Source organism: Nesoenas mayeri (assembly GCF_963082525.1).
Source record: "Nesoenas mayeri genome assembly, chromosome: 5".
In the NCBI taxonomy this organism is placed as follows: Eukaryota; Metazoa; Chordata; class Aves; order Columbiformes; family Columbidae; genus Nesoenas; species Nesoenas mayeri.
Window position 1 is genome coordinate 15432629 of NC_137548.1, and position 14226 is coordinate 15446854.

Here is a 14226-nt window from a genome sequence, read left to right on the forward strand (position 1 = left end):
TATTGGAAAAAAAATAAAGGAGCACTTTAAAATAGCATACACCAAAGCATTACCAGTATTCCTCGACTTTTCTTGTATTCTTTCACCATTTTTTCGATGTTCTCCACAAGTCCTGCCTGAGCAACCCACTTAATGTTGAAAGTCTCTTTAAGAAACATAGATTCCATGCGCAGGTCCACGAACAACATATCCAAATGCATTTGCTGAGGGAGCAAAGCTATATTTATTTTACAGACTTAAGCTATGCATATTAAAAGAACACTGTTAGCTTAAACTAGAGTCTAGAATGGAGGGGTGAGAATAGAAAGCATCAAAGCACAGGGAAAGAAAGTTTGTGCACAAAGCTAAACAGACATTTAAAGCTTTTAAAATAGAAACATTTTCAATGTATATTGCTACTTGAGTAGAAGTACTCATGAACTACTAGAACATGAACGATTAAACAATGATTCTCTACAATATAGAGGTTTCATATTATTGCAGGTAATAAATAACCTCCTTCATAAATTTATAAAGTACCACCTTAAAACAGCCAGGGTTGTAATTTGTTTATTTCTCCTATGAATAGTTTATTTGAGACAAATAGATTAGTACAACATAACTTATGTATACTATGTTCATCAGCATTAGTAGCATCTTTTTTTTATTATTTTTTTTTTATTTTTATCATTTTGTGTAGGTTTTGTCAGAGTGTTCCAATCTGCTCAGTGCAGCAGTGACATCAGTGCTTCACTCTTTTTCTAAATCAGGCTCTAACTCCTCAAAATAGCCTGCTCTATGATGGTTAAATTTTGTTTTATTTTCTAAATTTTAACTCCCTGTATATAGTTTTCAGGCATGCTTTATGGCTAAATTTTTTGGGTGATATAAAAACATAAATTATATATTTAATGATATTGTACTTTTAAGTTTACATACTTTCCATAAATAATAAAAGGATGAAAAAAAGTACTGACTGTTAACTCCTTGATCAGGAATGCATTTGCTTTTGGAATCTTCTCAATTTTTCCTGGTCCAACATTTTTACTGATACACTATCAAGAAAAAAAACCAACACACTTAACAAATCAGATTCTTAAAAAAAAAAAAAAAAGAACAGTATTTCTGCAGATAAAATATATGCTTTACATTTTATATTACAACATACCTGAAAAATCAGTGAAATAGATCAAAGAACAGTATACTAACTGTAACGTTATTATTAAACACTTTTGTTTTACTATGTATGCCTTCCTCTTTATTACTTGCAGTTAAAAAAAAAACAACAATGAACCAACCCAAAGCCACAGAAAACTGTTCCAAAGCTCTTAAATTTATGTACAACTTCCGACTGCATAAGAGCTCATTGGAGACCTATTTTATTTCCCAGAACTTCCACTTCAGGTTCTTCAAGTATTTAATTCTGTTAACAATCAGGAAGGGTTCTCAGATCAATGCCACCAATAACTCTCCGTATTACCATTCTAATTTCATCATTAGACAGAAGTTGTTAGTTACTCCTAGAGTGCTTTAAAATAGATTTAAAATCCCACTAGATTCCATAAAATCACAGAGACAGATATAGAGCATCAGATCAAATCTACATGTATCCCAGCATTCTGCCTCCAATTATGTCGGTTTGCGGACACCTCAATTGAAAGTAAAAATGGGAAAAGCATCAATGATACTGCTTCCTGATACTCTTCTAACCTTCAACTATTTTCAGCTCAGAGACTTTCTAATCTAGGAAGAGCTGCTGTAAGTAACTCTGAAGGTATTTCTCTCCCCTGTACATTTCCAGCCTTCTCCTGGGCTGGCCCAGCTCCTGTAGAGACCTTCTGCAACACGGTCCCCACTGCCAACTTCCCGTCTCCATGAAAACTGTCCACTTACTCCTGCCTTCTATTTCCCATTTCTAAACAATCATATACTCATGAACAGATCCAACCATTTTCTTAGGGCACCTAGCTACTTCTCAACAGCTTTTGGCAAAGTACGTCTTTGAAAGCCTTTGGGAAATTCAAGTAGACTACATCAGCTTGTTCACCCTTATCCATGTTTGCTGGTCACATTAAAGAACTTCAGAACGTTTCCAAAGTATTTGAAAATACTGTTTCGGAAAGTATTTCTTTGAAATTATTGTACTAAAGTCACGTTGACTCTTCCTAAATAGATCATATGTATCTGGATGCCCTTTAATGTATTTAATTTATTATAATTTCTAATAATGTTCCTGGTTACTAGCCAATAGCATCAGGCATATTGGTCTGTAATTCCCAAAACATGTCAGGAACCACTCTTTTTACATCGGCACCACATTTTTCATCCTCCATCCTTCAAGTGCCAGGACGGTGCTAAACAGCGGGTTGTATGCATGAATTAGCAATTCAGAGTTATTTCATCCTTGAGCTATTTCAGACCTCTTCAACGAATACCATAAGACTCTGGTGGTTTCTCAGTGTTCATTTTGTCAGTTCATTCTATAATATTTTTTTAGAGTTACTTTAGTTTTATACAGATTCTCTAACACGTCATCCATGAAGAGATCCTGAAGCATTAAGATGCTTCCAAATTCTTAGCCATGCAAAGCATCTCTACTATGGCCTTCTCTTCTCTAAGTGCTCCTTTTATACCATAATCATCAATTTGCCTTATGGATTGTCTGGCAGGTTTTTTGTTCTTCAACTGTTTGAAGAAAGGATATTCATTTTGAGACTTTCCTGATAGTTGATCTTCAAGTGTTTTTTGACTTATCGTGTCAGATTTCATGAGCTTTTCTATTCTATTTTCTTCATCTGGACATAACTGTAACTTTTTGAGGTAAACATCTTGCTTACCTCAGCCTACAGTTTAACAATTCTAATTTTCATGTTCTCTTTCCCAAACATTTCTTAGTACGCAGCATGCAATGGTCTTCTATGGCTAATAATGTAAAGTTCAATATTCTCTACCCTTCTCCTCTAAGGATGTAATATTTTTAATGTCTTTTGTGTTCTTTTTTATATAATGATCTTTTTTATGGTTGACCACAGCTGCAAAAGTTTTATCCTTTGCTTCTTCCCTAGGAATATTAACTACTTGCATTATGGTCACTTATATAGAATGGCTCTTTGATCACTGACTTTTCAGTGAGACCTTGTGTATTTACCTGAATCAAAAGAAAGTTTGCGTCTTCTTGTGAGCTCCCTAAGACACTGTTCTGTGAAACGCTCTTAGACATCAACAAAAAAAATTGAGCTGTTATGTTTGGTCCTTATGTAATGTTTGCTCAACCTACACGAACAAGTCTCCTATTGCATTGCATTATTTGACTCTTACTATTAGTGTATAGTTCAACAGTGTCATTCGGGCTGTTTCTAGACTTAATTTCAAAATGCTTGGAAAAACAAGATATCTTCCTACAAAATGAAGGCAAAAACATCTAAAAGACTTTGAGTATCTAATTACAGTACTCTGAATCCCATGACAATTCACCAGAACTTTGTAGGCAAATTTTCTACTTAAGTTACTAATACTACTGCAGAAGTTAGCTCTGCAAAATCAGGTCCAAGTAATATATTTTATTCACATAACAGAAGTCTTACAAAATTATTTTGAAATCCTCCATGTTATTTACTACATGAGATAATTCAAGAAGACCTAGGAACTTCTACTGCAGCAAAACATATAGTTTTAAAAACCTTAAAGATATCTGAAAAAATAAAAATCATCAAGTCTCTTACCTTTACTAATTGTTGAAGAGTGTGCATAGATTCATCTACTGCAAGTATATAGTGAGAGCTTGGCCTGTGGTCTGCTATATTTTGCAACACTCTGAAACACAGCAAGTACAGTCAAGGCCAGCAGTTAGAGAAGCATACCGGGCTTTCGTTGTTCAATGCATTTCAGAAACAGTACAAAGAGTTCGTAAGATCTTGCAGAACTTTTCAGAGCATGATATTTTCATATGCTTTTTCCTTAATAAAGAAGCACATCTAGATTTTTATTTGGAAAGAAGTTCAAAGGATAAAAAGCAATATCTGTAGAAGATACTAAATTAGCCTGCTGTAGAGTCCACAGTCCATTTCCAGTTCATGCCAGCTAACTGGTACCACACTGTAGAACAAGTATTGCTACCATTTCTTAAAAGCATAGCACCAGTGCAACAGCCAGATAAGGTTTCCAGAAGGCATATCTAGTATTAAAGAAATTGAAGTCTCTGTCTGACTCAGTAAGAAGGGCCAAAGAGTGTTTGTAAAACCACCCATCCCAGTTTAAAAGCCGCAGTACTCTCTAGTAGATTTCGATTTCTTATCTAGCTGGGTATCCATTATCATCCAGGGGAAATTTTTTTTTACTTACGCTGCTAAATCAAGAACATGAATAGTTGGAATAAAATTGTTTCCATCCCCAAAAACAGGTATTGCAGGAGTCTCACTAAGCCAGCCTATCTGAAAATAAAAATGGAGAATGAAGTGAGGAGAAGAAAGTGACTTTTACCTAGAACTAAAAAAGGAGCATTTTTTTTACCAGGGAAATCTGTATATTCAGTATCTAGTGTTCAATTTCTTGAATGATTAATAGAACTGCAGTAAAGAAAACAATTATAGAGAAAAACAGACTGGTAGCCTACAAGAAACAATTAACTGCTGTTTTGGGGCTTTCTTAATAGTATTCTTTGATCTTGACAAATGTTATTTTTTATCCCAAATAAAATAAATGGTTGGGGGAAAATGTAATGTTGAGAAGAAATTCTTCCTGATTCTATTGGTATGACAGATATGTACTCACTATAACATACGTATGTAGATGCTGTTGAAAAACTATGGAAAAAACTAAAAAACATACAGAGCCAAAAAAGTGAAAAACTGTAGCTAAAACATTTCAGAGTAATAAAATAATCAGTTTTGTTCACGAAAGCACTAACCTTATGATAGCAAAGCTACTAAAAATGCATTCAATTCCAGTGTGTTTTGCCACTAGGAATTAAATGAACCTTCAAAAACAGCTGGATGCTTACCTTAAAAAAGTAGTGCAAGACTCCTTCCTCAGCTCCATATTGATGTCCTGAGGCAACAATATAAGTCAAAAATTTACGTTTGTTCTGTGAAGTAAAATCAACAAGAAAGTTTTTATAAAAATATCATACTGCAAATGGATACTGGCTAACCCTGAAACTTAAGTACTTGTGTACTAAACATACAAAGTGTATAAATGATATCACTTAAAATTTTTAGCTACATCAATTGTTGCATATCCTGTAGTTTCATAAGTCATATTGCTAATATTTCCCATTTAAAAAAAGAAAAAAGCATTGCTCAATCAGAATTGACCTGTCTAAATTTGAACTGAAATTCTAAAAAGTTTTTAAGAATTAAAGACTTGGAAGTAAGTTACGTAAATTAATGAAGTGGACAGGATAACTCATGTTTCAAATTTCTATTTCCAAGACAAATACCTTTGAAATTAATTGAAGCTATTTTTAATTGCATTATATTTGCATTTGAATGCCTAAAGAAGAGCGAAACCCTGTATCAGTGATTTTACAATTGCTTTACTTTTATCTTGATATATAATTAAAAAAAAACCAAAACCAAATGTGAACTATCTTAAGTGTTTTCCTACCCACACAACATGATCAATCAACACATTTTTTGTTGATTGTTATTGCATGAAGTCATAAATTTGCCCGTCCTGGCTGCCTGTTAATGTAAAGTGTTACTGCTTAGATCAATGTTGAGGATGGCTTATACAGAGAGAAAAAAAGGTTTTTATAAATCAACTTAAGGAGAAAAACTTTCAGCAAAATATTTTAAATTAGGACCAGTCACTTTGAAATTTTTAAAGTGAAACAAAATTGTTAAATAATTCTCATATTGTAAAGATCCCAGACCCCAGACATTATATACCTACATAACACTACGTAAAAGAACATGCACTTACCAGCAGAGGAAAAAAATGCTCAGATTTGGGATCTCCTTTTTTTATTTTTTGGTAAAATAATGCATCTTTTGTTATCATCTTTATAATATTTCAAAAACATAAAACTAAGAACACTTAGCCAATCTTTGATTATATAAGCATCATATAAAGGGATAAGTTATAACATCAGTGTATTGCATCTGTGTATGTGTGTTTATCTATCTACTTACAAAATAAAACTGTCATAAAAACCATCTAAACTCAGTTCAATGCAATAGCTTATTAGTAATCACAACAAACTCAAAATTAGAAGACATTAGAGACAGCATAGTAGTTCTCACACTTGGTTTGATTGAGTAGCACCATGACAGAAACTGTTTGTACTCTAGGAGCAGTAGCTCCCAGGATTGTTCTGGACAGACTGCAAATGTGCCCCAGAAGACATGCTGTAATTTCTGTCTCCAGCAGGAAAAACCTGCCTCTTGTGAAAGCACAGAAGGTGCTGCTTCTCATCTCCCTTGAGTAGAATGTGACACATGGGATTTTCTTCCATTTACCTTGCAGCAGTTTCCGCAGTAGCCACTTGTGGAGACAAACTAGTTTGGCACAGAGTGCAATACTTACCTAAATACAAACCTCTGAAACAAGTTCAAGTCCTCTAAAAATATCTATTTAGTGCCACAAGTCACACATATGAGAAGGTACTACTTGAGATGACTTGGATATACTTAGTTTAAAAAATTAAAGCAATTATTAAACAAACCCTTAGCTACACACAGCATGTTTAGTCATGGGTGAAGACCTTTAGGTACCCCAGGTTCCAGTATAAGTTGGGGAATGACCTGTTAGAGAGCAGTGTAGGGGAAAGGGACCTGGGGGTCCTGGTAGACAGCAGGATGGCCATGAGCCAGCACTGTGCCTTTGTGGCCAGGAAGACCAATGGCATCCTGGGGTGTATTAGAAGGGCTGTGGTTAGTAGGTCGAGAGAGGTTCTCCTCCCACTCTACTCTGGCCTGGTGAGAACACATCTGGAATATTGTGTTCAGTTCTGGGCCCCTCAGCTCAAGAAGGACAGGGAACTGCTGGAGAGAGTCCAGCGCAGGGCAACAAAGATGATGAAGAGAGTGAAGCATCTCCCTTATGAGGAAATGCTGAGGGAGCTGGTTCTCTTTAGCTTGGAGAAGAGGAGACTGAGGGGTGATCTCATTAATGTTTATAATATATAAAGGGTGAGTGTCAGAACGATGGAGCTAGGCTTTTCTTGGTGACAATCAATCATAAGACAAGGGGCAATGGGTGCAAACTGGAACATAGGAGGTTTCATTTAAATTTGAGAAGAAACAACTTCTCAGTGAGGGTGACAGAACACTGGAACAGGCTGTCCAGGAGGGTTGTGGAGTCTCCTTCTCTGGAGACATTCAAAACCCGCCTGGACACATTCCTGTGTAACCTCATCTAGGTGTTCCTGCTCCAGTGGGGGGATTGGACTAGATTATATTTCAAGGTCCCTTCCAATCCCTAAAATTCTGTGACTGACCTTTGTAATATTCATTAAAGCCACTAGATGTCACATTCTAGCTATTATAATCAGTTCTAGGCTTTCGTTGTTTTACGTCTTTTTTTTTTTTATTCTAATAGAATGCTTTAAGTGGAAAGAGGTCTAAATTAATGGATTCAGGAACTGGGATGCCACTGAGAACAGAGCTGCGAGATGAAGAGCTCCTCTGTCTGTGTAGGCAGATGTTTCTCCTAGGATTCTGAATTTGGCAGAACACCAGAGACAACAACTTCTCTCCGAGAAAAGCTACGAAACCCAAATGCCCTGCCACAAAGGTAAAGGTAAAAAATTGCTAGGGGTAAAAAGGAAAGCCCTCTAGCTCACAACCCTTGTTGAATTTTAAGCAAAATATAGGTGGGAGATACATTAACTCAGAGGGGTTAACTCTTACTTTAAGCAACAACAGCCATTAAATTGCACTCCGAATAGATATGATGGCTAAGAAACTGTTCTGTTCTTAGGTGCAAGATTTTTGTTACGTGACTGACATGGCTGCTGAATCCTAGTATCTCCTGATGAGCTTTTTGCAGGCAAGTGGTAACCCTGTAATTTCTTTCACAGGCGGCACATTCCTCAGATACCAATGAATTTAAAAATGAGTAAGAACTGTAATCCAGCCATCACAGGAAGCTAATGTTGATCTGCTGGGAAGAACAGATGCTTTGGAGCCTTCCCGTTCCAAAGCGTGACAGAAACTAAACAGGGGCAACGACGCCCATTGAAGCTGCCCCTGGAGTTCTGGAGGAAAAAGGCTCCTTTTGAAGTGCCTATAAGAGGTATATACTGAAAACATTCAAGTTGCTTTATTGTGTCCTGATACATATTGCTCTACTGTCTTCTCAACAGACATTCAGCCTGGCAAACATTTAGAAGCTAATTATATTAACACCTTTGTTGTGCAGTGACTCAGTGCTTTGGACTAGTCAGAAAAATTGAGTCAGTAGTTTATCTAGGTGTTAGCGGTGGCAGAAGTTCCTGTGAGGTTTGGTGGACACTGTGTACAATCTTTGTGTTTCTTACATCACAAGTACGAAAGTTATTCCATAGTCTTATAGAATAACTCCAGGTTAGCACAGTAAAACCAAGAACAATTTACCACTGATTGTTCAAGCTGTAAACCAAAATTTACTGGCATTCTGTACTATTAAGCCCACGTTATCATAGAATATAATATCCAGTGCTATTTTCTTCAGCAGGGGTAAGGTGACAAGTGTATACTCAAATCAGAATAAAGGATATTTTCCTCTCTGTAATAAGCCTGATAAATTTCTGCAATGGACACTACGTTGTTTTTATTATGGGAGAGTGTTAACGCACAGAGGAAGACCAAATGACACCTTCATCTTGCAGTGTATTTCATTGTTTTGCAGTTCTCTTTCCTAACCTCCACCGTACTCCACCTCTAACGACAACAGCGTCAGCTTTCCTCAGTTGCAAAGTACAAAAAGAGCCACTGTTGGTATTTCTTTATCAAGAGCTTTTAATGCCTCTCTCTGTATTTATCTATTCTCTAGTAAGATCAATAGTCTAATCAGGTCAAAACAAAGCTGAAAGCAGTGATTTTAAAATACATATAAACTGATAATATATATTCTAGTTAGGCTGGGTCAGCTCTATGGCCATGATTTTAAAGTGAATTATAGGGTGGAATGAAAGTTAACAAGCCCTCTGCCCCAAGAGTGCAAACTATCCAGGAACATGCTAGGTTTGGCCAGAACGTCATCTAAGTATTTAAATGAGACATAATATTAACATAGCTTGCTAATATTTAAAAAGATGCTGCTTTTCTTTAAAGCCACACTAATATCCCTTTCCTCTACATTCTTTCATCTTCAAGTCTTTCCTCACACAGGCCCTAGCTTTAATTCTCTCTCACACAACCAATGAAACACCACCTTTTTTAAATAAGCAGAATTTGGGATTTGTATTATGTAGACACTTATGTTTCAAAAGGCATTATTGTCTCCTCTATACTTGATATTTTTAATAATGTTATTCATAATTATCAAGAGAATAACATACTCTTAAAATGTATTCAAATTGTTGGTAATTTCCCTTACTAAGATAATACTCTAAGTAAGAAGACCAAACAACCTATTTTTATAACAAAGTTCTTTACGTACAGTTTTCCCAAGTTTGAGAATGAGCTTTTCAGCATTTATGTGATCTACAAAGTTAGGATGAGCTTTCCTTTTGCGAAAATCTTCATCAGTAAAAGGAATCTCAGGATCTTCCTACCAAGGAAAAAAATGTGACTGTTACACATGTTTTAAAACAGAAAAATCTTAGTTGGTTAAAATAAGTTCTTAAAAAATATTTTTAAAATGTTTAACTTTGTTTTCATTTGAAATCCTTAAAACTTCTGATACTTGAGGTTCAACATTTTGAAAATGTCAATAGTTCCATTTCAATTTTCACAGCAAAATACTTTAATGACTTTTTGCATTAAAAACCCATGAATTTTTATTATATATATATAGCATTTCACAAGCTCGAAAAACTCTGAAAACTGCTACAGATGACATTAATGTGCACAATTGCTGTAAGACTAAATTTGAGAACTGCAGTAACATAGTACAAAGCATCCCACATGGTTTCTGAAAATTCTAAATATATATATAGATATAAAGATGTATCTATTTATCAGTCTATACACTGATTTAAATATGTATTTCATTAAATATAAAGATGGGAATTTTTTATGATTGAAGGACTTTGCATATTGTGGTTAGCACAGGTCTGCCCTCTTGTCCAAGCAGTCCTTAATGTCTGCCTGTATTGTTGTAGTCCAGTGCCTAAACTTCTCTGGCCAGTGGAACAAATTTAACAATTTTAGCAGTAAGTAGTGGTTCAGAGTGAAAAGACTATGAGAAAAAACACACTTGTTGAAATTAACTTTATTAGCTACTGTTGAAGTACACACTGAAATACTGCATTTAATTGAATTTAATGAATATTTTCCAGCAAATGGAAATAGGCAGTCAAAAAAAAAGGTTTTCATATTACTTACAGGGTCAGGGGGTTTGCTTTGTGCCCAGGTCATTATTGTTGAAATGAGGATGAATAACTTTGGTGTTGTAAAATGCTCTATTTCCCTGTGTAAGGCTGTTAAAGGAAAGCAAATTATTTAATGTATTGTAAACTGTATTACTCAAACTGTATTTTTGCTTTTATATAAAAGTACTGTATAGACATTTATACCATAATGTTCAATGTGAAATGTATTTTTAAACAAGTACTCTTTATTTGGGTTGATATAAAGTAAAAGCAATAAATCACAAAAGAAAATAAATAGATAAATAATAGTAATAAAGAATCAAATAATTTGGAATCAACATAATCTCCACAGAGCTACATATCATAGGGGAAACAAAAGACACCTTCTATACTAAGAAGTGATATCATCTTCATTGACTGTATATAGTGAAATAAAGTGTGTTTTTTTTAATGACTGAAACAGAAAATCTACAGAAATCAAGTAAATCTTCCTTATTTTAATTTAGAGCAAAATAATTAAATGTGAGTTATGTTTTGTTGAGTTCTCTAAAACTTACGATGTTATCCAAGTATTTATACTAGAAACAGGAAAGCATAATTTAGTTTACCTATCACATAAAGAATAATATTACACTATCACCATAAAAAGATTCCAGATGCCCATTAAAATTTGGATGTAACAATCAGGAGAAAGTTTCAGAAAAACTATTAGCAGTATTTTTATTGGACTTTTAAGTAAAAATACATTTAAAATAATTATATAAAATATTGAAACATTATTTGGATATCACAGGAGGAAACTTTCTACCCATCTCCCAATGCAAATATAAAGATGTTGGTTAATATTTACTTAGGGAAATAACACAGATATGTAATTTAAGGTGTTGGACCACCCCATGACAGCTTCTCTGCCTTATGAATGCTAGAGTGCATTCTATAGTCCCTTGCTAATTAATTGAACAACTTGTGCAGCATTTCTTCATCAAGGAACTGAGTTTTATATTACAGTAAACTATAAATTCAGACAATTTCATTACACATTTATGGTAAATTTTTATAGCTGCATGGCAATCAATTTTCTCTTCAGTTTGTATTTGTACTAACCAGAAGCAGCCCATGTTGCTTCCTCAATTTGTTTTGTATCCTCAGTGATATTATATAAAACAATGTCACATTCAAGCAAGTGACTTAAGAGCTCTTCTTGAGAAGAGACCTAGGGGAAAAAATAAGTGAGAACCTGACATTTAAAAAAATATAAAACCAAAATTACTTTTATTTTTGAGTTTAACTCACTGATAGACTGAAGTTTTCTAACACTAGGATGTTAGAATAATTCATAAGACTCATATTAGACTTTATGTCAGATACAAGGAAGGTGTCAAAATGTAAATTAAATGCTGAAACTTCTAATTTACAGTACATGTTAACATAGTTCAAAAATAATTTTTAGCAGTATTTTAGGATTAATATTTTCAGTGCAGTTGTGAGTATCAAAAAATACCTATGACTTTTAGAGGTATTTTAAACAAGGATCAGCTGGCAGACTGGAGAAGACAAAAAAAAAAAAAAAGAGTCAATTTCCTTGCAAAATAACATCCTGTTATTTTTGTTAAATGCAGATTGTGTGTTTCACTTGAACAAGCCCAACAAAAACTCTGGGCAAGGGTAGTGATTAAGATTTAATACTGCCAGCAATAATCTGATTGAATATCTCAGCTGTATAGACATTTAAATAAAAATTTTCAAATGTTTGAAGAGAGCTGGATCATCAATTTCAGACACTTAGAGGCAATTTTAGTTTCAGAAAACTAAATCAAGCAATAAGGAATCACTTTCTTCAAAGCAAGCCTCCTCTAATTAACTAACCTTTGGACATGTCTTTATTTAAATATGTAGGTATTCATAACAATTAGTGAAAGCTGTGATTTCGGTGAAAAGTTAAGAAGGGGGACACTAAATTTGATTCCAGCACCATTACCCTTAAAATAGTGCTAAAAGACACAGAGGAGGCAAGAAAGTTAGTTGAGGTGTGTGTTTTTTGAAAGAAAAAGAAAGCATATCTGCGGATCATCAGTATAGATATGTCCTGTCCATAACTATCTGTAAGAAAAAAAAGAAAATCTATATTGAGTCTGAGTTCTTTCCTTTTACTATTTGCTGTTTCAGGCCTAACAGGGAGCAGACAGCAGAGTGTGGGAAGCAGAAGGAATAAAATAAATATCTACAGCTTCCAACAGCAACAGAAGACCATTTTGTTAATGCAGGTCATTTTATATGACTTGCAGTATTTCTAATGCTGTCTAATGGCAACCTGAAATAAGACACTTACTGCATATGTTTCCTCTGCAAAATATGGTTTAGTACCCTCTGGCTCAGAAAGAGTCCCCACTATTTGATAGACTCCCTCCTTTGGCCTACTAGAAACTTCAACAGCTGACTTATTTTCATCTTCCGCCTCCTCTTCTTCTGTGCTTTCAAGTGATGCCCCAACAACACATCTGGATAAATACTGCAATATACAAGACATATATTTGTATGCAAATATGTATTGAATTCTAAACAGTTTCTCACGATCTTGGGAAGACACCAACACTGTCTGGCTAGCCCTGATTCTCCTGTAAGTAATGTAGCTCAGAACAAAACTTTCCATCGAACCGAAAAATGTTATGGACTCCTCTGTCTCAGCTGTAATGTTTTGTCTTGACTTGTGTCCTTCAGCTCGGAGCCGAAGGTGCTGGTGAGTCCCCAGATGCCTGTTCCCTGCAGCCTAGCTCCTCAGGTCGGCGTTACCTCATTTGTCCCCACAGTGATCCGCTGCTGCCTGAGGTCTCCCGACCTGCTCTATCCACACCTCCCGCTCCTAACTCTAAATTTTAATCCATCTCAACCCTTTCATGTCCCCCCGCCCCGCTTCAGCAGTTATTTTAGGAGACCGCAGCTCTCCGGCCGAGCTCTCCGGAGCAGCCCTACTGGCCGCGGGCCGAGCTGGGGCGGGCGGGAGGGCGGCAGCGCCTCAGGCAGCGACCGCTGAGGAAGCAGCCGCGGCCGCGAGCAGCTGCGCGCCGGCCCCCGCCGTCACCTCGCCGATGTGGCGGCCGCAGTAGGAGTCGAGGTGGTTGAGGAAGACCCGCCGGCTCTGCGCCGGCTCCGCCGCCTTCACCACGGCGTCCGCCATCGCCACAATCACCGCCGGGGACGCGGCCCGTTGCTACCCGACGGCGCGGGCAGCGGCGGTTGCGCAGTGCGGGCGGCGGGCGGGGCTGGGAGCTGCGGCCCGCCCGGCGGGCAGGGCGGCCGAGGGCTCCTCCGCTGGTGCGGAGCATCAGCAGCGCAAACAGGGACTTGGTGTCTGCGGGTACCCGTGCGTTGCACCCGATTCACTCTATCGTAGGCCAAACGGGAAGGCAGCAGTCAATAAGTCAGGGACTTTATTCCTCTCTTCTAGACACCGAACAGGAAAAATCTGTGTAGTACTGCTGAGACGAAAATAGCTTTAATCAGACTATTGGACAACCTTTCAGATAGCAGGCAGGCTTTGGGGCTTTTCAGGTAACAGCTACGTTAGGGCAAGCAGCACTTATTCAGGGGGTTGGATAATGACAACAGTCTAAGGCGACCTATAGAACTTCTCCACTGTCAGCTTTAGAGAAGCTCCCTCCATACCGGCAGCAATGCCCAAGTACGGGGACTGGGAAGAACTTTCTTCATATTCATAAACCCACAGTGGAATGACATGGCTTTCCCATTTTTGAGTTAACACTGTGGCACATTACAAGAAACAACAGAAGTTT

At 36.6% G+C, this 14226-nt stretch overlaps 1 protein-coding gene across 1 annotated transcript in view; it reads right to left on the reverse strand.

Annotated features, from left to right (window-relative positions):
• AK7 (adenylate kinase 7) overlaps nt 1-13610 on the reverse strand; it is a gene marked incomplete at both ends in the record, with an annotated part of 29476 nt that extends 15866 nt beyond the window's left edge. Inside the window, 10 exons of the mRNA XM_080344643.1 lie at nt 54-203; nt 957-1034; nt 3702-3792; nt 4321-4409; nt 4979-5062; nt 9562-9672; nt 10449-10543; nt 11540-11648; nt 12765-12944; nt 13515-13610. Coding sequence (XP_080200769.1) covers nt 54-203; nt 957-1034; nt 3702-3792; nt 4321-4409; nt 4979-5062; nt 9562-9672; nt 10449-10543; nt 11540-11648; nt 12765-12944; nt 13515-13610 — 1083 coding nt within the window. The remainder of the gene's footprint in view (nt 1-53; nt 204-956; nt 1035-3701; nt 3793-4320; nt 4410-4978; nt 5063-9561; nt 9673-10448; nt 10544-11539; nt 11649-12764; nt 12945-13514) is intronic.
• Nucleotides 13611-14226: the final 616 nt, after the last annotated feature.